Source organism: Mytilus galloprovincialis, chromosome 3 (assembly GCF_965363235.1).
Source record: "Mytilus galloprovincialis chromosome 3, xbMytGall1.hap1.1, whole genome shotgun sequence".
Classification (NCBI taxonomy): Eukaryota; Metazoa; Mollusca; class Bivalvia; order Mytilida; family Mytilidae; genus Mytilus; species Mytilus galloprovincialis.
This window is the reverse complement of record NC_134840.1, coordinates 9649902-9673845: the sequence shown is the minus strand read 5'-3', so window position 1 is coordinate 9673845 and position 23944 is coordinate 9649902. Positions and strand designations below refer to the sequence as shown.

Genomic DNA, 23944 nt, shown 5'->3' with positions numbered 1-23944 from the left:
ATTTATATCAGCAAGTCGACATTGTAAAACAATTTTTCTACATCATTCCGACAACTTGACTTCAACTTGATGATAAGATTCCAGCTTATAACACACAACTTGACTAATAATTCCGACTTATTAGCAACAAAATAACTTTACAAGGGGTGTACCATATGCGCTTCCATACATTAGTAATAAATCTGTATAAAAATATAGTTGGATTTGTATTTAAAGTTTCTTTTTCAATTATTTCAAAAATGATTTGTACAAGGTTGCGAAACTTCTCAACGAAGTCGTTGAAAATAATTGTATTACTTTCAAACTTTCTGTCACTGAGTAATGGAAAGATTTCTTTGATCTAATAAATATTTATGAAATATCGGTTCATTTTTCACTTAACCCAAGAGCAGACATTCTTTATGATAAATCTAAATTTGATCACCTAAATTCAAGTTTAAAGTTATTAAACACTCAATAAAAATAGATTGTAACCTCGAATAACATGCTTAAAGTTTTAATATCAACTTTTCGTTTCCACTAGTCCCTGTACAAAATCAATTCCTTTTATAAACTAATTCGAATTTTACGATGTTCTTTCGTGATTTTAATTTCCACATTTCCCTATTTATTCAACCGATATGAATTTAAGTTAATGTTTTATCGATAGACAAACTTTACTCTCGATCTTTGTACATATTATTTGCTGTTGAGAAGTGAAATTCGACCACCGTGTTAAATTGTGTTTTGGAATAAAGTAGCGAAAGTCGTACTCTCGCCATCCGCCTCCGTAACCAATCAAGCATACTTGTCAGTGATTTGAAAGTCATTTCCTACAGAAATCCTGACGACAGGAAACCTATGTGACAATCAGTTCAGATTTGAATACACCTGACGAAATGTGGTCACAGGTAAGATCTTATATTACAACATGTTTGTATATATTTTTTTGCTATTGATTTTTAGTACTAATTACATTTTTTATAGTCGAAATAAGTAGCGATATTGTACTAGTAGTCTAGTATTATCATTTACATTGTAAGGTTGATTTTCTAGGCACTTTATAAATATGCTAATGCCTGGTTTTTCTAAGTCATAAAAAGTACGATGGTCAAGATATGATTGCAGTTGTCACTGTAACACTTACTTTTCCCAATTCAATTGTAATAGAACCATTAATCCTATATTGAATTTCCGGCCGTTTTTAAGTATTATAAATTGAGGGGACAGTACCAAAGAAAGTGAGAGACACATAACCGGGAAATTTTCTATTAAACATGAATAAAGCGTTCGAATCTCAAACCCATCCTAGCTAATGACTCGAACTTGCAGTGGGATGAGAGCTTTTGTTCCATCATACAGAGTAATACTGAGGAGACATAAAATAAAAATCTCTGTACCTTTTGATATTTTAAATGCGCGCGAAGTGTTTTTCATCATTAAAATGATAGTTCTATTACGTGTGTATCCTTTCTATTTCATCAACCAGGTAAACTTAATAAACCTTTATTTGATTTCGGTGCATTTATATATATAAAAAAGCAACATGACCTTTAATGAACATCGTAAGAGATACAGTACATCAAAAGATATACAGTTTAAACAAACAGAAAATAAACAACGTGTAACTTCAACAATAAAACAACTAACAGAGTAATAAAAAGGTTACATCATATCCTCTACAGTGTATCTATATTTTAATTATGAAACAATTGCGTTACTTATGTTGAGTTTCGAGTTTTTCATAATTCGAGATTCACACATAATATAAAAGCTTTAGAATTAAAAATTGAGAATAGAAATAGGGAATATGTCAAAGAGACAACAACCCGACCAAAGAGCATACAACAGCCGAAGACCACCAATGGGTCTTCAACGCTTTGAGAAAATCCCGCACCCGGAGGTGGTCCTCAGCTGGCCCCTAAATAAAATTGTGTACTAGTTCAGTGAAAAAAATGTAACAATTTATGAAAATTCACAAGTTTTATCGACAAGCGTCTAAAATTCGCTTCTTTTCGGTGTGAAATTTCTACCGAATTTATTTCACATGGCCTTGTACCACCAGACTGCTTATATTTATTGAGAAACGTTAGCAAAAGGACACACCGCGATCGTTAAAGTTTTTTTTTTTTTGCTAGCTACATACCCATTAAATATTTTCGCGATGTAATTCTGTGATCACCAAACAAATCTAAAGTAATTTTCAATTAAAATTGTACGGGGAAAAGGTCGTAATATTCTTGGGATTTGTAAAAAGTGAAAAAGAATGTAAAAATCTCTTTTTATTTTGGATACCTTGACGTTTCAACAAACTTAAGCTTTCACTTTGGAATTTCCCACATATACCGTTTAAAAAAATTAAATGGCTTTTACTAAAAGTGTTAAAATTTTCCATATTCGCGTCATTCCATTTCTTCGATTCAGACGATTTGTAATTATTTAATCAATGAAGCGTTTATGTTAAATGAAATGAAACAACATAAAAAGGGTTGGTAAATAAAAGTAATCTTAAAAATATTTGATGTTTCGGCAACAAAGACTGGCGAGTAAATATACATGTTTAATGTTAAAATTTATTATTCACAAACATCAAAATTACATATTGATCCTCCATTTCATGTTTAACCAAAATGAACATTTTCAACATTTTCTATTTATTACAACTATTTCCTATTTCTGTGTTATCAACGTACATGTCAAATGTGTTTTAATTCTATTTGATCATTTATAATAAGCATAAAAACAATTTCTTCAAAGCTTTGTTCTTTCATTCAAAGCTTTGCGAATACAGAATTAGAAAAAAAGAATAATATGAATGTCAAATACGAGTTTAAAAGGTTAGAACTGATATTGATTTTTGAATTGTAAATAAAAATACAAATGTGTCATATGATATTATTTGATCGTTACTAAATCATTTTGATGGCCGGAATAACTAGAACAATAAGATGATTTCGATAGCCAGAATAACTAGACCAATAAGATCATTTGGATAGCCAGAATTGCTACTAGTAGTACGTATGACAATACTCTATAAACCCTTGCTGTGACCGTCATCATTATTCATTCTGTAAGACACACGACTGTCACTCGGGATGAAAGTCATGTTGCCATTCTGAGACTAGCCTATGTCTCTCCAGTATTTTGATAAAGTTGTTTTAAGTTCAATCATTTGGCTGTTGGGACGATATTAGAAGTGTATTGACGCAAGTCCTAATACGACATTCTTCATTATATAACACTAACACTTTATAAAATCGAATGTATTTTTTTGTTCGTTTGAAATTGAAAAATATCGTTTGTCATGTTGATTTATTGTCTGGTTCAAACCACAATAAATATTTTAAGTAACTTTTACCTTCTTTGATCCACATGTTAAATGACTTTTAATTTCATAAGATTTCAATAATTTGCTGTTAAGTTATTTATATGAGTGATTTTTTTATCAAGTATTTATACCAACGTAAAGCAGGTGTTGACTTATTAAATGTTTGTTTCCAATCAATTATTTAAATGTGAAATAATGTGTTTCCTTGTTTAAAATAGACTTTTTAATTAAATATGTCTACTTAACACTTCTATGCATGGGATGTCAAACATGTCTATGCTGGGTGGAAGTATGTAGACTCAACTCTGTGGAACTGAGTAGAAATCAAATATTAACTTGTTATTATTACGGTCTATTACAGCTGCTCAATCTGCTTCGTCACGAGACAGAAAACGGCATCACATCTTGACGTCTCAAAATGATAGATGCTTAAATGAAGATACAATAATTTAACAATAATACAAGGCCTATTTTTATATTGACCATGATTTTCTCATACTATTTATTACGTGTTTGTTCCAGATAAGGGGAGGGTTTATCGCTCACAAACATGTTAAGTCCGTTGTTTGCTGGTGTTTTTTTTCATAGATTAGGCCGTTGGCCGTTCTCTCTTTTGAATTGTCTCATTGACAATCATACCACATCTCCTGGCTTTTATATCTATCTTATCCATATAATAGGTATACTACAGTAGTATATTTACCAGTAGAATGTCCAACGGAAATCTTATATACTCACGGTGGGTATGGTTGTCCTGCGAGAGAACGTTCTGTGCTGGTGATTCGGTCCTGACGGGTGCTGGTGATCAATGAAAAAATGTAAACAAAGACGAAAATGATGATTTTTGACGTTTTCACTCATAAAAAATGGAAGAAAACAGTTGAGATTTTTCAATTTTGTTTCTTATGGGTTCATATATAAACCATTAAAAAGTTGACCCTCTAAACTGTTTCAGTAAGCGTAACACAAAAATGCTCATTTTCAGAAAATCTAGAACTGAAAAAATAAAACAAAAATGCTCATAGAGTAGGCTTTCTATACCGCAATCCACACGACAAAACTATTTTGTGAAAAACATTGCAATTTATTAAAATTTAGCATTTTCTCAATTTATTCATGTCCTGATACTGTGCTGGTGGGTCCTGTCATTGTGCTGGTGGGTCCTGATACGGTGCTGGTGATTTTGGATAAGAAGTTGGTCATATTTGAAACAAATGTTACAAAATCAATAAAATTGGGCAGATAATTGTTGTCAATAGGATCTATGACTCCTATTTTAGCTCTTGTGCATCCATTTGGCTGTTTAATATGTGTTTTCAAATGATCGTAACTTGTATTACATAATTACATAACAGGGCAACATCTTTCGTCCAATATAAGATAACAATATATAGTATCTAAAATAAAAATAGTTTTATTAAGATATTAAATGCCCCATACATTGATGCTTCAACAATGATCAAAGCTCATGCCGCATAGACATGTTTGTAAACGCTCCGCATACCCCTCCCCACTTCCACCCAACCAACCCTCCTCATTTCCTCCTTCATTGTTACAGTGGTGTACCAACACAACAATTTATCACATAAAATAATAACACAAAGACACACATTATTGAACAACGAATGCTCGCAGGTACTGAAAGCTAGTTCAAAGCCGCATTTTCAACTAATAGATAAACCATGTTCTCATATACAAAAATCCCAATCGTGTCGATTAAAAAAGTCTCAAAACTTAAGTTCACATTTTAATGTTTGATGAAGCAGAACTTTAAAAGTGTGTTGTGAATCTTGTGCTCACAACAGTTATTTTCATAATTATATTTACATAAGACTTATAAAGGAATTAAGAAGGTACGAAGAAATATTTTACAGTTCAATTTAATGATCATGAATGGAAGGAAATGGTACGGAAGTTTACATAGGACAAAAAGAAATTGATAGTATCTTTTGGCGAAAGACTTAAACGCTTCTTTGCATTATATAGTACAGCTCTTCTATAAAAGCATGCAAAAAAAAATTTTTATTGACTTGCTTGCTATGTTTGCTTGGATGTTTTCAAACAATAGGTAGGCGGTGTTTCAATACATACTGGGATTTGATTGGACAAATACAAACTGACAGGAATTGAAGTTAATGTTTATTGTCCAAACAAATTCTAGTATATAGTAAACAGACTACTTACCTGTCGATTACAAACATCCAAACAATCATAGCACGCAATTTGATCAATAGTTTGCTTTGCATATATTTATAGAAGAGCTGTAAATTCTAAAAAAAACAATTCTTGTTGTCGTAGATGGTTAAATCCTCAACAAAATCTCAATAACTTTGTTGGAGCGAATAAAGGTTTTAAATTAAATTTTCGTGGACTTTTTAGCTTCCACCCTGACGAGGCATGTTAGCTGTTCGTATGCTGTTGCACCTGACGCACGGAAACTTTCACATTTCCATCTTCTTTTCTGAAATATTTTACCCAGCTCATACTTGACAGGATTGTTATCCTAGTAAAAGATGTAACCAATGAATTGAACACAAGTTAAAAATTCCACAATACTATATAATTCATTTTATGTGTCAATTTGTTCGAAAAAAGTCGAAAAGATGAGAGTTTTTTTAATGTCATGATTATCTGTCGCGTTCTAGATCTATGCTTAGCATTTATTTCAGATGACATGGACTCCTCACCCTGGTGACCCTGCTGCCTTTCATAATTTTATCCGTATACATATATTAATAGATAAACAAAAGGCTGCAACTGGTATTTTTGTATTTAAAATGATTCGTTGTAACGAGAATATTTGTGGTGAATGCAAACTGTGGGGTCAAAATCTTAAATTGCTTATAAATATTGCTGGACCCAGTTTCGTTATCTGATCTGAATTTTCTGAAATGTGCAAGGTAGATAGACATTAGCCTTTTGATTTTTTTTACTCGGTAAGTTTTGCCCTAATTGCTTGAACTTTTGCAATATTAAAGCCGATTTCAATGAGTGTGTAGACAAAGGGAATATCTTTGGTTATCTTGCTTGCTGAACAGAAAAGTCATTGTTAGGTTATGTAAACTACCCTACTTTAAGAGTAGACTAGTCCGACAAATGACACATCTTTCTGTCTGTAAAACCAGGCTACTTCGAAAGGAGGGTAGTATACCTTACCTAACAATGACTTCACGGTTTAGCTAACAAGCAAGCTAACCAAAGATATTACCTTTGCCTACATACTCAATGGAATCGGCTGTAACTAAAAACTCGAATACATTTTAACAGACAGTGGTCATGTTTGTTGATGAATATTGTTTTTCCTAGATTCACTCTTGAAAAATCATTTGGTAACATTTGGTCAAGTAATTTCAGAAAGATCTTTTTGTAATTGCGGACGCCAAGACAATACATGAACCTCACACGACCCCTCGACACAGGTGAGCTTATATATGATCTTATAGCGATTCGGGTTGATAACCAGTTGAAATTAAGCCAGTTTTTTTTGTGTGTGTAGATTTGTATTGTTTTATAAAAAAAGAAGATGTGGTATGATTGCAAATGAGACAACTATCCACAAAAGACCATAATGACACAGACATTAACAACTATAGGTCACCGTACGGCCTTCAACAATGAGCAAAGCCCATACCGCATAGTCAGCTATAAAAGGCCCCGATAAGACACTGTAAAACAATTCAAACGAGAAAACTAACGGCCTTATTTATGTAAAAAAAAAAAAAAAAAAAAAATTCTATATTTTTGCTCTCCATTTTTATGCAAAACCTTTTACATTTTTATTTTATGGGTTATTGTTGAAGGTCGTACGATGATGTATGGTTGCTAACATATACTTCCTTTGGTTTCTTATGGAAATTTGTCCATTGACAACAAACATACACATCATCTACTTTATATAAGTATTGTAAAAATTACAACGTAATTTGGTGATCTTTCAAAATGATCGTAATCCCGAAAATCGTAAACATATTTTCTTATCTTAAAAGGGGGCAAGAAGGGTTCCATTAACAGGCCAATAAATAAGATTACAGTTAATTTTAAAAAAAAATAAAAAAAATAGGGGTATTTTTTCTCTCATAATAACAGTAAACAGATTCACAACAATGTCAATTTCAAGAAAGCAGACAACAGTTAATTAGTCAATAACAGTACAGCATCAATGACCTTGAATATATGCCACTTTTAACTAAAATATAAAGGCACAGAACCAGGACATAGGAGCACAGAACCAGGACCGTTTTTCTTATCACCAGCACAGCGTCAGGACAATTCCGTTTAACGAACTTGCACGACTTTTGCAATATAATATTGTTGTAATATACTTTGCATGGTACTTATGACGCATCAGAGAAAAATTAAGCAACAAAACAGTCGTTTTATTGCCGTTCTGATACAATGTAAACAAACCCACCAGCACAGAATCAGGACCCACCAGCACCTGACAGGACCAAATCACCAGCACAGAACGTTCTCTCGCAGGACAACCATACCCACCGTGATACTAGTCAACAAAAGAAACGATACAAGACTTTTTTTCAAATTAAAGATAAAGTTTTCCGTTTATAGGACCAATATTGAAGGTAATAATACGTAATCATTATGGAAATATAAATCCGTTTAAAAAAAATATGTTTTTGCTTTCGTGACGTTTTTTGGCGATTTATTTATTTTTATTTTTTTTTACAAAATTTACATAAAACGACAATTTGAAAAACAGAAGTTCCAACTAATGATGCCAACCTCTCATTTAAAGGTAAAGACAATGTTTGCCATTAAATTGTTTTTAAAAATCATACAGTTTCTTCGTTTATTTGTTAAGCAAAGTTCGGCCCCACGAGAAATCGTTAAAATGTATACATTATCAACTGATTTACCATAGACAGTATGTGTAAAGTGATATTCAAAAAGCGGTCACAATCTTAAAACTAATCCGAAAGGTTCCAAATTTACTGTGTGTTGTTTTCATATCTAAAGCATTGATTTGAGACAAAAATAATTTTTTTTTTTTTTTTTTGCATTTTTTGAGATTTCAAAAAAACCCTTTTTTCCCCAAAAATTTGAAAAAAAAACAACATTTTAACCCATTAGTTACAACATGAAATACAACTTGATTAGCATATTGAATAGTTTTAAATAAATTTGAAATTTTATTTAGTACTTAGAAAATTACGTGTCGATTTTTCTTCAACTTTCCGCAAAACTAAATTGCACCCTATAATCGTTCACACGGAATTTAGATACTTTCCGACAAGTTTTGATTTTCATTAACACATGTGCATACATTGCAAATGAAAGCTCATTTTGTTTTATATTTAATACTTTTTGATAAATTTTATTTCAAAGTCGTGTATCGTTTCTTTTGTTGACTAGTATACATTTTAACTTCGGTGTATACGGTTGTCTTACTATCAATCAATATTATGTCTTAATTGGTATATTATAGCTGATCCATTGTATAGGTCATTTTCAAAAACGAATAAGAAAAATACAGGAAAATTATATTTGAAATCTAATGCATTCTAAAATAATAAGATGTGGTATATCTATAGTTTATATAGACTTTGGTAATAAAGATATATAATACAAATTAGAAAATGTTCCACCAGAGATCAAATGATGTAGAATGTAAGTCACTATAGGTCACCATAAAACCTTAAACATGCACAGACGCTTCGGGTACATGTATATGGATCATCATAGTAAAATAATGGATTTTATCAGAGTGGATTAATTCATCAAAAGTCAATGCATTCTCTATTACAAGACACAGTAGTATGGAATGTGTCTTGTTAAAATAGAAAACGCTTTCGAACTTAGTTAAAAACAAAATAAAAATCATATGTGTGTAAAACTTCATACTAGAGATTTGCAAAAAGCTGAAATAGACACTAAGTTGAAATTAAAAAAAAAAAAAAACTCATCATCAGAAAACATTCTGGTGATGTACAGAAGAGACCCATGCGTTTTCTATTGTCTGTAAGGGGTATACGATAGACAAGATTCGCCTGCTCCAGAAACCATTATTTCAAAGATACATGTATATGTTGAAACAATAACATTCCAAATTCATATAACTGAAAAACACAAAAAATAATTGGGATAACTTACTTATTTGTAAAGAAGAATGAATAGAGATGTGTTTCAATATCTTAATAACCTTGTGATTCCGTAAGTGTTAAAACCCCTAGGTGGGTTACTTATTTGTAAATCTACTTGAGTATCTTTAAGACATTGTTAAGTAATAGTAAGACATATGAATAATTTTTTTCTACAAAAATAAAAATATCGTTCATTAACATTCCCCTTAAATTTTTGCTCAAAACCTTAAATCTGTATATACTTTTAATTCTCACAAACGCAAACATATGGTATGTATTTTCTAAACTTATTCCAGTCTGTGTGGTCGAGAAATATTTTCACATAATTTTCTGAGCATAATTTTGAACGTTCGAACAGTCCCATCATCAAGTCAGACAATAATTGTACGCTGTATATCATGAAATAAATTAGAATGAGCTAATACGTAGAATAATCATTTTTGCTTTTAGAAAACAACTTTCACAACTCTTGTTTTAAGAGAAATACACATGGACAAAGGAAATACAACGTAGAAATCTATCAACAAAATGATATATTTTAGATTTTTTTAAATTGATACATTTAGACAAATTCATAAGGACCAACAATACCAAATAATCATTCGAAATTCGATTTTTTTTTAATTTCCTTTTTTCAGTCCCGAATATATATTTTTTTAACTATAATCGTGCTTGGTTTGATGGTTTCAGTTGTTTCGCCTTTGAGATGAGGATTCATTTCTTTGAATACTAGTATACGATTTTGGTTTAATGTAAATAATCTAAAACTTGGATATAGGGTGATGTTAACTGTTGACTTTGGTGTTTTGGGCCGTTCTTTTTAGGTTTGTTTTGGTTGTCATGATTCTCCTCTAGTGTTCTATTTGTATAGCTTCTTATCTGTTTCGGTCATGACGCTCCTGATGTGTTCTGGTCCTGTAGCTCCTCATGTGTTCTGTTCATGTAGCTCCTAATGTGTTCTGGTCATGTAGCTCCTCATGTGTTATGGTCATGTAGCTCCTCATGTGTTCTGGTCCTGTAGCTCCTCATGTGTTCTGGTCCTGTAGCTCCTCATGTGTTCTGCCCATGTAGCTCCTCATGTGTTCTGACCATGTAGCTCCTCATGTGTTCTGGTCACGTAGCTCCTCGTGTGATCTGGTCATGTAGCTCCTCGTGTGATCTGTTCGTGTAGCTCCTGGTGTGTTCTGGTTATGCAGCTCCTCATGTGTTCTGATCATGTAGCTCCTGATGTGTTCTGGTCATGTAGCTCCTGATGTGTTTTGGTCATGTAGCTCCTCGTGTGTTCTGGTTATGTAGCTCCTCGTGTGATCTGTTCATGTAGCTCCTCATGTTTTCTGCTCCTGTAGCTCCTAATGTGTTCTGTTCATGTAGCTCCTGATGTGTTCTGGTCATGTAGCTCCTGATGTGTTCTGGTCATGTAGCTCCTGATGTGTTCTGTTCATGTAGCTCCTGATGTGTTCTGGTCATGTAGCTCCTCATGTGTTCTGTTCATGTAGCTCCTAATGTGTCCTGGTCATGTTTCTGCTCATGTGTTCTGATCATGTAGCTCCTCGTGTGTTCTGACCATGTAGCTCCTCATTTGTTCTGTTCATGTAGCTCCTAATGTGTCCTGGTCATGTTTCTGCTCGTGTGTTCTGACCATGTAAGTCTTAAAATGTTTTAGTCATTACGCTCCTGATGTGTTTAGGTCATGTAGCTCCTCATGTGTTCTGGTCATGTATCTCCTGATGTGTTCTGGTCATGTAGCTCCTCGTGTGTTCTGTTCATGTAGCTCCTAATGTGTCCTGGTCATGTTTCTGGTCATGTGTTCTGGTCATGTAGCTCCTCGTGTGTTCTGACCATGTAGCTCCTAATGTGTTCTGGTCCTGTAGCTCCTCATGTGTTCTGGTCATGTATCTCCTGATGTGTTCTGGTCATGTTTCTGCTCATGTGTTCTGGTCATGTAGCTCCTCGTGTGTTCTGACCATGTAAGTCTTAAAGTGTTTTAGTCATTACGCTCCTGATGTGTTTAGGTCATATAGCTCCTCGTTTGTTCTGATCATGTGGCTCATATCATCCTATGTGTTCAGGTCATATAGTTCCTATGTGTTCTAATCATGTGGCTCCTTAAGTGTTCTTGTCATGTATCTCATCATGAGTTAACATATTAACACACCATTGATATCAAATTATTTGACGTTTCATGAGGAAAATAAAAAGAAGGCGCATCAAATTTATAATTATGAGGTTATTTTCATTTTCGTGTAGCAATGCATTCACTATAGTAACATACAATACCAACTTTTATTTTTAAAATAGCAGGAACTTCTGCAATGTAATGGTCCCTGGGTTTTACGGGTTAAATTTAAGTACTTCTGTTCGTTTTAATGCATTTTATGGTTGGTCATCAGGGAAGTTCTCTCTGATGGATAGTTCTGATAAAACGATATTATTATATTTTAATATAGTTTTAAAATCTGTTTGGGTAGATGTCACAGAAAAATAAGATATTTGAAGAAGAGTGGTGATTGTGGCGATTAAGTCTGACCTGTAGTTAAATACACCTGTGTGGATTTAATGACCACTATCTTTACATGGGAAATAATGACCATTAAAGAGGATTACCCAGTTATCATTAGGTACCCAATCCGAGGATTGTACTAGTGGTCATAAACTGCAGGAACCCAGCGGACATTGAAAAACAGTATTAAATATCTGATCCATGACCAACATTTATTTTCTTTTGGAAATGTACATTTCTACAACGGGTAATTACACCCTAGTATCAAGTTATCAGCCCTCATAAAAACCACGACACGTTAGGTACGATTTAATTAGCCTCCATTAAAATCATGACGACATAAATTGTGTATTTATTTGCCCATAAAACAGCTCATCGACGAAAAATTCTATAGAAATCAATTTGACTTTCACCCATGTAAAGAAATGTTACAATAAAGCAAGAAATAATTGTCGGTTTTTTTCTGGTAGTTATTAACATGAAACGTTGCTAGTGAACGGAATTTATACTGAACATTCGTGAAATGTAATAGTTCAACACTGGAAGTCAGGAAATCTCTCAGAAAGGTAAATCTTTTAAATTGATTATTCAAACTTTGACATTTGGAACATTTTCACTGTTAATAAATCCATACGAGTTATTTACAGTTTCCAATTTAAAAAAACATTATTTTCAATCAAATATTTGTGATTTTCCGATGCTTGTGTGGTAAAAACAGACACTACAAAGTTACTATATGTTCTACATGTATAGTGGTGTGATTTAATGTAAATATATGCTAATATTGTTTTTTTTTTAAATATATTACTAGTCTACAAGTTTGTTAATACTAAATATTACATTAAAAACGTTGTGATAGTGTATTAACATATTATACAAAAACTCGTATTTAAACAGAGCTTGTAAAAGTTGAGGAAAACATTCGGCAAGAAAAATATTAAAATGTTTTTGGTGGAAAATGCAAATGATTTGTTTATCGAAATTCCTAAGATTGGCCTGTTTTGCTCCCGTTAGATTTTTTCTTCATGTGGTCGAATATCATCGATTCAATCTGAGACTAGTATACTAATTCAATATTTTATGTTCCAGATTAAATATACCTTGAAATTAAAATCCTCTTTATCTAAATTGTTTCGAACTGGAAATCTCAAAACATATATAGTGTTGATGTAACATTTTATTAATCTGCGCAATGCATATAAAAATGTAAATACATTAGAAAATGTACAATTATAAAGGACATTTCATGCGGTTCAATTTCCGGAAGACGCATATACATCGTAGAATCAAATTGTTATTCACCATCAGTTAATTTCGGTGACGGATGAACTCGAAAGTGGTCTATGACCATTGTGACATTTATTCACCTTAGACAAGTTAGAGGAGAGATGGAATTTCCATCGTCTGAACATGCCGAAAATTCTAAACCGTTATGTAAAATTTGAGTTATAAATAATTAACCATTGAATAAAAACGTCGTTACCGTCACTAAATAATGTGTACGTCAAAAGCATAGACGAAGAGAACCGATAAAACAATATTCTACTGGCTTATGATAGTCGCATAAATGCCATGGATTGAAGTGACAAGCACTTTAACTTAGTATTTTTATAACTCGACTGCTATTTGGCATTTTGGCATCTTTTAAAACTTGTTACAGCTTAATGATTTTGCATTTAAAAAATCCACATTACAATTGAACCATGTGAGCTGTGTCTGTTGAAACTATTGTAATAACTATTGTTTAATTTGTATTTAATGTCCAGTGGCAAACACTTCACATTTTATTCAAAATACACTAAATATTTTGCTCAATCATAGTGATGACAACACATCGCCCTTTGTTGGATATTTGTCTCATTGGAAATCATAACACATATCCTTATTTTAATAACAATATGTCTAGAAGTTAGGTTGTTCATAACGGGTCAACTGGGAATACGGACAGAAGATTGAAACTGTCTCTAGAATAGACGATTGTTCGATATAAATTTGCCTTAGAACAGGCCAATGTCGGAACCTTCAATAGTTGTTTAAATAGTTCGGACAGATAGTCAAGCACTCTTCCTCCATAAAACTAGTGTCAAGGCGGTTAAATCTCGGGATCTTATTTGATTAAGGATTGCCAGTTTTGCAACCGATGGTTGGTGGTTCACGCCGACTATACTCCGGGTTCCTCCACTGGTAAAATCTTGCCACTATTTTATTTAGCCAAGAGTGCTGAAAGTTTTATTTATAATAGAGAGTTGTTTGGTTGACATTCATACCTTTATAATAGAGAGTTGTTTGGTTGACATTAATACCTTTATAATAGAGAGTTGTTTGGTTGACATTCATACCTTTATAATAGAGAGTTGTTTGGTTGACATTCATACCTTTATAATAGAGAGTTGTTTGGTTTACATTCATACCGCATTTTATTTATATTAAACCAAAAAATAATCAGTATGTTACGAGATTGCTGCCTCATATAAATGTTCATTATATTGGGTATTATGTCCCTTCTGTATGACAAACCAGACTTAACAGTATAGTCCGTTAGTCTCCTATTCCATAGGTTAATGGTCGTACACGGTATTGAGAACTATAGTTGTTTAATAACTTATCATTTATATTCTATTGAAAGTATCTACTTGTTCACAATTGAGAACCACTTTTTGATAATAACGTAATTAATTACAACTTTCATAGTTGACACGTAAATCATTTAAAAAATTGCAGGTTTTATAATGATTAGCAAATATAAAATGAATAAAGATAAAAGTGCTATATAATACCAAAAGTTGAAAATTACATCAATACGCTCATTTAACATTTTAAATCAGATATGCTTGTGTATAGAAGAAGTTATTAATCGTCATAAAGGCACCAACCGAAAAAACTAAAAGACATCCAAAGGTCAATAAAAACTCATAAAAAACAAAAACGAAAATTACGAGAAGATACTTTGAGTGGAAATTATTAATCATCATTCAACACCATTTCAAAGAAAAAAATAAATGACCAACAGCAGCTACAAAACACTACATAGAAAACTTCATGCTTGCGCTTGAACACCAATCTCTATTTCCTCTAACTATAAAGATTGAACACCAATCTCTAGTATATTTCCTCTAACTATAAAGACACTTCTAACGCTAAGGATTAAGGAGCAACAAAGGCAAAAATGTCAAACAATCGCACTTAAAAATTACATCCCATTGAAATATTATACTTGTTGCGTTTTCCTTATCATTGACAATTTGTATGTTCCCTCCTGTAATATCCCTTTCTTAATGAATTTATATGAAGATGTTCTGAAGTGATTACATGATTGATGCGAAAAAATGTTATTTTTGTATTTACAACAAAAACAAACAAACAAAAAAAAACACATTTGCGTTTCCTATTTCTACCCGACTAGTCGGCTTGACTTTTCGCTATGTCAATTATTGTACATACCTGCTCGTTAAACTGAAACACTATTGTATCTTGACTTTGTAGTCTTCCTTGATGTTATACACTGCATGGAAATGAACTAATATCACATTAATCTGATAGAATTTTGGTCATAAATCACAAATCATTATATATATAGAAAAAGTATGCAATGTTTGTTTTTCAATAATGCATTAAAATAACACTTTATGAATTTGGTGAGTCCGTCCGTAGCGCTTTTCTGGATTAACCTTCATTGAGAACGCTGAAATCAAAAATTTCGAATGACAAGGATGTAAAAGTTAAATTAAAATAAACGAATTCCGAGGAAAATTCAGAAAGGAAAGGATCTAATCAAATGGCAAAATCAAAAGTACAAATATATTAAACGAAATCACTATCAAACGAAATCACAATTCAGGCGCCTACAATACGTGGCAGGTTCATACATTCGTACTTGCTGCAGCCTAATCTACCCCCAACTAGAGACAGTGATGTAACAGTATACACCATAAGACCAACGTATACAAATCAATACTTGTTTTTTTTTTTAATAATAGTGGATTTAGCGTACAGGCGTGTAGGGTTTGCCATGTGAAACTGAAATACTAAGGAAAAGGCAGTTATTGTTGTTAGCATAGATTTATGAAAAATAAATTTCCTTAGGTGAATTTCGACAGTTTAGGGTATGTTTTGTTCTATTTAGCACTTATACTTTATATTCCAATAATTTCTTCTTACAGATGATGATAATATTGGCACTAATTTCCGTGGTGTCATGTCAGGGAGACGTTTGGGAAGAACTGTTTTCGTTTAATAGCCTTAAACCTGTCAGTTTAGATGTGTTTTCAGAAATTCCGGTAAGTACTTTAAGTAATGAACTTCCTTGTTGACAAATGCGATACGTTAATGCTGTTTCCCTGTTCATATTCATTTGAATAGTTCTGGTTGTCATTGTATGCAAATTCTATAAAAACAAGGAAAATGGTGCAAAACTATCAGTAATGTATCAAACTCTTCTTCAATAGTAACGCTGAACAATATATTGGTTTTATTACTCTTTATGGATAATCTATAAAGTACACCAGTAAATTCTTCTACTTAATTTACTCACGTTTTACCTTACGAATGTTATGCTCTTAGATAAACATATAAAGGGGAAATAATGGAGACAACTATCCATAAAGGATGATATTGTCAGAAACCGAGAAATTATCTTATAAAAGGAAAGTATGTCTACTGTAAAACAATTTTACGTGTCTTTAGAGGTTATGTTATTGTTAGAGTTGTAAGATCTAATATTTATAATTTAGAGAAATATTAATTATCAAAAATCTAACATTTATAATTTAGGGAAATATCAATTATCAAAAATCTAACATTTATACTTTAGGGAAATATTATATGGCATCAATCTAACCGTAGTACAGCTTTGACCGCAAAAGCAAAGATATACCAAAAAGGAACAGAGGACTTACCTAGTGAACTTCCTTCCAGTCAATGCAGAATAGACACAGAAATAAAATCGGGGAAAATTACTGTTAGAATATTTCCTAAAATCCAGGAGCCCAAATTTACCAGTTACCAACTAAATGGTGGATTTCCATTGTTATACAGCTACGTTCTGACATTGTTTATATTAGGCTCAGTCCATGGATGGCGGATCGCTGTCACATATGGGGTTCTTCTGTCCGCAGTGTTCACGTTTGCTAATGTGTCTTTATCTAACATAACACGTATAGATATAGTTGTGGAATATCCAGAGTAAGTTCTGTAATTTCAGTAAGAATTTATTTGTTTAAATTATTGTCATCTCGAGACTGTTACAACTAATATCAAAGACATGTTTACTAAATGATGTTCAATGTAAACCATTCATAGTTGAAAATTCGTTTAATTCAATTTTTGTCCATTTAACTCGAGATTTATGTTTGAAAAAAAAACAGAAAAAAAACACAGAAAAACATGATATTGGCCATTGTTTATATTAGAACTTGTGAATTTGTTTAAATCAACAGAAATGAGACGAATACTGCTCAACAATGCATCGTTTTTATTAAATTATAACCCTGTTGTACCTTGAACATATAGACAGACTGGGGAATGGATGGGACTCAGTTTATTATCTTCCTGATCCGACCTTAAACACTGATTTTTTTTAAACATTTGTTTTACAGAACCGTTCAGTTTAATAAGATCAACGTGTTCATGAAGAACGGCAATATAACATTACCAGAGAGTGTAACACATAATTCTATCGTGGATTGTTCGACAGACCATACCTACAATAGATCAGGTAATTAGTCATATCACGGTAGGTATAGTGTCCGGTTAAGATCGAGGTTTTTCGAGTGTAGTTCGGGCTTTTTCGAGTGATAACACATGCGATAAGTTCAATTAACTGCTATTTCGTAATTATAATAGTTTACTACCCATCTTATATTGCATACATTACATGTTTCGATATCAACAAAGAAGCAGAAATTCTTTGTTTTTAAACCAAAAACTCAGTGTTTATTATTGTCCGTTTTTTTTTTCGGGAGCAACTGTGAAATCGTCCGGGTTTTTAGACAAATGGTCCGGTTTTTTTAACAGAAAATTTGAATAAGAAAAAAGGTATTCTATACTTTAAAACATGACTTTTTTCTAGTTTATACCTGTAATTTAATGAATGAAAATATTATCTATTATCAAGAAATCATAAAAAAAATAATTATCAATGCTCAAAACTAACCGTTTTGAATTTAATGCGAATTTTCTGTTCGGAAATCGTTCTACCACAACTTTCCAGTATTAAATTAGAAATTGTTAGATCCTTTATAAGAGTTATTAAGAACAAAGTGCAGGAGAATCATAATCTTTTTAACTTCATTTCATGGTACTTTTGTTAGTTTAAACATATTTATTAATACTTGATTGGGAAACAAGTTATTGGAACTTATATTAATCCCTTTCCATTTTGGGTACTTTTGTAGTCAAAGTAAATATAAATTTCGTGGTGAACCATACAGTTTTTATACGGGACGTATTATGGTACCCCGTTGTCCATTCGTTCATCGTCAGCATGTCGGACAAAAACTCAAAAACGCTGTAACCAATTTACGTGAAAGTTCGGTGAATTGTCTATTGAGGTATCATCCCTTTCGAATTTTTAGAAATTATTGGTTTTACGTTTCCGAGTTATGGGATTTTATTAAACATTATAGAGTTTCTTAAGAGAGTGTGTCACTCACCTTAGTCTATTTGATGCAGTGCATGTCAAACATAGGGCACTCTTCAACATTAAAGACAAGAATAAAATCAATGGCAAAATTATCTGTTTTGGTGATGTTGACTTGTTTGTAGATCTTATTTTACTAAACATTCTTGCTGTTTACAGTTACATGTGTATCTCTATCTATAATGAACTTTGTCAAGTAGTTTCAGATGAGAAGATTTTTGCAAAAGTTAAGTTTTTGACATTGAGAAATTATTTATATAGATTTATGCATTACCCAAATACGATATTATAGTTTGTTCTTTGTTGCTACTCTGACACAAAATAGTGCTTTAGATGTCCTTGTTTACTTAAACTAACCAACAAATTTTCAAAAATCAAACTTTTGGTGAAAAAGAAATATATTTTGACTATTTTGAGCTAGAATTAAAAATTGAGGATTATTGCGCTCCACGATATACCTATTAAAGATTTCGAGAAAACCAGGGGTTATTTTTGGAGTAACTCTATTCGAAGGTCATTTTTTTTCTTAAAAGGCTTTAAGGGTATTGGCAAACTTGTTTCCGAATCCCATATTTGAACTTTATGTAACATTGTAATATATATCTTGTAATTTTTCAATAATAAAGTAATATCTTTCTATACCTATAACTTTGTATATTAAACACAAGCATCTATATTACGTCTTGTTAGAGATGAAGTCTGTTTGTTTACATTTTTGTTCACATTCACTCGAAAAAAAGTGGTTACACTCGAAAAAGCCCGATCAAATCACTCGAAAAACCACGATCCGAGCAGGACACTATACCTACCGTGCATACCAGGTGGATGATACGCTGAAAAGTTTTAACTGCTAATTACAAAAGTTGACCATTATACGAACTAAACACCGAACATCTTTTGTAGAAAAATTGGAATTATAATTCAATGACTACAAACAAATTATTTATAAACAAAAGAGGACATATAGATGTTTGGATCTGAATCAATCTTGGTAGAATTGTAATTCCGAAAATAAATCCTTCGCATCTTATAGCATTGGAGGATAATATAATGTAAAGAGATTAAAAGACAAGCATACAAATTAAAACAAAACAAAACATTCCATTCAAAAAACATAATTGTTTCTTAGAACAATACTTGATCACAGGTTAATTCTGTGTAAAATTGTTTATATTTCAGGTTGTATATCTTGTTGCCATGGAAAAGGCGTTTGTGGTATTGGAAATAAATGTTATTGCAAAGAAGGACACGAAGAACGAACACATTGTAGTGAGTATATAAAATCTGCTGGCTAAAAATGAATTACAAAAGGTCTTCTTGTTTATTATTAACGCACTTCATTCAGTTTGGATTTATATTTTACCATTCATATCGAACTCATTGTATGGAGATTATAGATTAAATTAACGACTTATTTTTATTGAACCCAATGTAAACAAACTGTATAACGAACACATTGTTGCGAGTACATACTGTTTGGTTTAGAATGAACCCACTGTTAACAAACTGTATAACGAACACTCTGCTGTGAGTACATACTGTTTGTTTGGTTTATAATGAACCCACTGTAAACAAACTGTGTAACGAACACATTGTTGCGAGTACATACTTTTTGGTTTTGAATGAACCCACTGTAAACAAACTGTATAACGAACACATTGTTGTGAGTACATATAGTTTTAGTATAGAAAGAACTCACCGTGAACACACTGTTTATAACGGACATATTGTTGTGAGTACATATAATTTTAGTATAGAAAGAACTCACCGTAAACACACTGCATAACGAACACATTGTTGTGAGCACATGTAAGTTACGTATAGAAAGAACTCACCGTAAACACACTGTATAACGAACACATTGTTGTGAGTACATATAATGTAAGTATAGAAAAAAAACCCACCTTAAACACACTGTATAACAAACACATTATTGTGAGTACATACAGTTTAAGTAACTCTTAACACATTTTATAGCATCGCGATGCCAAAATATATAAGGAACATTTTGTTAGGAGTACATGTAAGTTTAGAATAGGAGGAACTAACTGTAAACACACTGTGTAACGAACGTATTCTTGCGAGTACATATCTTTTAACTATAGAAATAACCCACCGTAAACACACTGTATAAAGCACTCGGTATTGTATTGACTAACGTTGATATGCTCTCACTGCTTTAGTGATTTAATTTTCGATTTTTTTTTAGAAATGAAAAAGATACCTCGTCATACAATTTTTATCAATACTGTCGACCAAAGAATTATTCATGTCAATCTTCCAACAAATCAAAACATCACAGTATATGGTAAAAAAGACATGAATGGAAGTGTCAAGTCTTTGAAAAGCTTCCGGTCACATGATCAGTATGGGGTTTCATCGAATATAATAATGGGAAAACTACGAAAAATATCAAGGATTGTCTCTTCTTCAGGGACAACAATTTCATTTGACTGGAAAACGAAATGCTCGGTCCACGTGACCGTTATCTTTAACAAAGGTCAAGGACAAATTGACCAGGATATAACAGTCTGTAAAATAAAACCAAAGCATAAGAAAGTTGAAAAAGAGGACAATAAGGAGACACAAAACATATTACCGTCTAGTGTTGATGAGAAAAGAAACATGCAAAGAAGATCAAAGAATGTCATACACCATCACCATAAAGGAGATTTTATTAAAATTCCAGTGGAAATAAAAAGTTGCAACGAGCCCGACTCATCTGCCGAAGTCTTTGCAAAAATAACTGCAGCAAATCATTCCGAAAATGGTATTCAAAACCATTTTCTGGGGTCATTGACATCATATCCCGGACTTTATCACATCAGGATACCAGTTAAACCTGTTCACCGGACAGAAAGTCAGGAATCGACTGTTTGCCAAACCTTCATCCAAACAGCAAATCATCTGTGTAAATATGCATCTTCTAACTATTATAAATTTCAACGTCATGTTTGCAAGCAAATTAAATCGTCAATAAAAGTAATGTCAGGAGTATCATTTTCACAAGTGAGTGACGTCATCACGACATGTGAGTCCAGTTTTCAAACTGTTTTATCATTTTGCAAAGAGTTTTATACAAACATTGACAATAATTGCAATAGGGATTCCATCAAATTTTATGACTCATTCGTTTCTGGAAATGTTTCCGTACAAATTATTGCTACATTTCCAGGAAATTATTCAGTTAACTCGAAACGCTTTGATTTGAAGGTCAAAGAGGATTCTCCCTATTCGGTATCGATGAAGAAAATAAACGACATACGCCCAAAACCGAGATTTATAGGCTTTAGTGTAAATCCAAGGGACCCAAAGGCTTTTCAACGTTATAACGTCAAAATAAACTACGCGTGTGCATCGTCTACTACAAAACTTGACATGCGTATTGAAGGAAGTGATAATTACCATAGCAACATTACTTGCCATGGTGTGACACAATGTAACTGTTGTATATTACATGTGGCCGGAGCAGCAGCTCATGTTATGGACAAAGTTCTGGTCACTCTTAACGACCCTCTGACGCAGACAATAACCACAAGAGAAATAGCCGTTCTCTTTTAATTAACATCATAGCAAGACAAATTAAAGATTTCTTTTCATTTTTCTTATTTTGACTTCAATGGTCTCTCATGCAGCACTTAAGTTCACTTTTCGGTCATGTTTTGTGTATGGAAATAAATATATGAAACTAAAACTATGCCTAAGGGAGTGGGTGGCAATTCAAAATTTACAAAGTGAGGAAAGATTGATTGATGGATGTTTGCTTACTGTTCAATAGCAGATATTTCTGCATATTCAATACGAAAACAAATTAATAATTTATACCAAAGGTTTCTTATCTAAAGTATGCTTAAAAAGTAGGATGGGCGGTAAATGTATACTGCAAATAGAAAAGACAACAAATGTGGCATTGTAAAAGACAAACTATATACCAGTCAGAGAGTTGTTGCAAGGGTTATATAACATGCATGTTATTACACGATGAAACAGATTTAAACTCCCCATTCTAAGCGGACGTAGCTGCGTATTCATACAGCGATCAAAGGTATTACTGTCAGACGGGAACAGTCTTTGAATGATCATAGTTTTACTCCCCCAGTCAACTCTTTGGTTTCCGAATAAATACTAAAAACAAGATGACAAAATAAAACAGATGAAAAGAAAAATGAAAGTGCACAAACCACTACAGAAAAACTAAAAATTTAATACCACAAAACCCAACTTAATGGCGAGTTCGGAGCTAGGCGGAAAGTAAACAGTAAGTTCTCCAGAAAAAAATCTTTCTGGTATACACTGAAGCAAAAGTGTACAGCAAATTTTGATACAAATTAAATAAGCTTTCATTCGATGAGTCTCGTACGAACCATACTTAATGTCGGAGACAGATCAACGGCATTCAAAATATAATACTCCCGTAGTAAAGCACAGAACTGCTTACCATACCTTAGTACCTGAGGTCAAATTCGTTAATGAGTTGGTTTGTCTTGTTCAGTGTTTTGAACCTGTAAGTCTTTTCGTTTATTTTTTGCCTTTCTATTGTATTTCTCGACTTCTGGTTTTTGTTTCCCCTTGGTGTCTTCTTCATTTTATACTTGATGTCTAACGGTATGTACGTTATCAAGAAACTTTGCATCGATTTCAAATAATACATTCGTTATTAAGAAGCATACAATCAATGTCAAATGATACAGACGTTATCACGAAACCTGGAATCGATGTCAAATAGTACTTACGTTATCAAGACATCTGGAATCGATGTCAAATGGTACGTACGTTATCAAGACACTTAGAATCGATGGCAAATGGTACGTACGTTATCACGAAACCTAGAATCGATGTCAATTTGTTCGTACGTTATCAAGACGCATAGAATCGATGTCAAATGGTTCGTACGTTATCAATACACCTAGAATCGATGTCAAATGGTTCACACGTTATCAAGAAGCATATAATCGATGCCAAATAGTACATTCGTTATTAAGAAGCATACAATCAATGTCAAATGATACAGACGTTATCACGAAACCTGGAATCGATGTCAAATAGTACTTACGTTATCAAGACATTTAGAATCGATGTCAAATGGTACGTACGTTAGCAAGACACTTAGAATCGATGGCAAATGGTACGTACGTTATCACGAAACCTAGAATCGATGTCAGTTTGTTCGTACGTTATCAAGACGCATAGAATCGATGCCAAATGGTTCGTACGTTATCAATACACCTAGAATCGATGTCAAATGGTTCACACGTTATCAAGAAGCATATAATCGATGCCAAATAGTACATAAGTTATCAAGAAACCTAAACAAATGCAACAGTTGTATACCGCTGTTCGAAATTCATAAATTGTTTGAGAAAAAAACAAATCCTGGTTACAAACTAAAACTGAGGGAAACA

The 23944-nt window shown here is 32.6% G+C and overlaps 1 protein-coding gene across 2 annotated transcripts; it reads left to right on the top strand.

Moving 5' to 3' along the window:
* Positions 1-669: 669 nt before the first annotated feature.
* On the top strand, positions 670-22141 carry LOC143067153 (uncharacterized). 2 transcript variants are annotated; one of them, XM_076240213.1, is made up of 6 exons: positions 670-890; positions 16066-16182; positions 16716-17086; positions 17500-17618; positions 19722-19811; positions 20752-22141. In XM_076240213.1, exons 1-6 carry the CDS (start codon positions 879-881, stop codon positions 22101-22103), a joined length of 2061 nt encoding a protein of 686 aa, XP_076096328.1. In that variant the 5' UTR covers positions 670-878; the 3' UTR covers positions 22104-22141. The 2 variants fall into 2 exon arrangements, with proteins under 2 accessions (XP_076096328.1, XP_076096329.1); XM_076240214.1 differs by lacking the exon at positions 670-890 and adding an exon at positions 12099-12471.
* The last annotated feature ends 1803 nt before the right edge of the window (positions 22142-23944 follow it).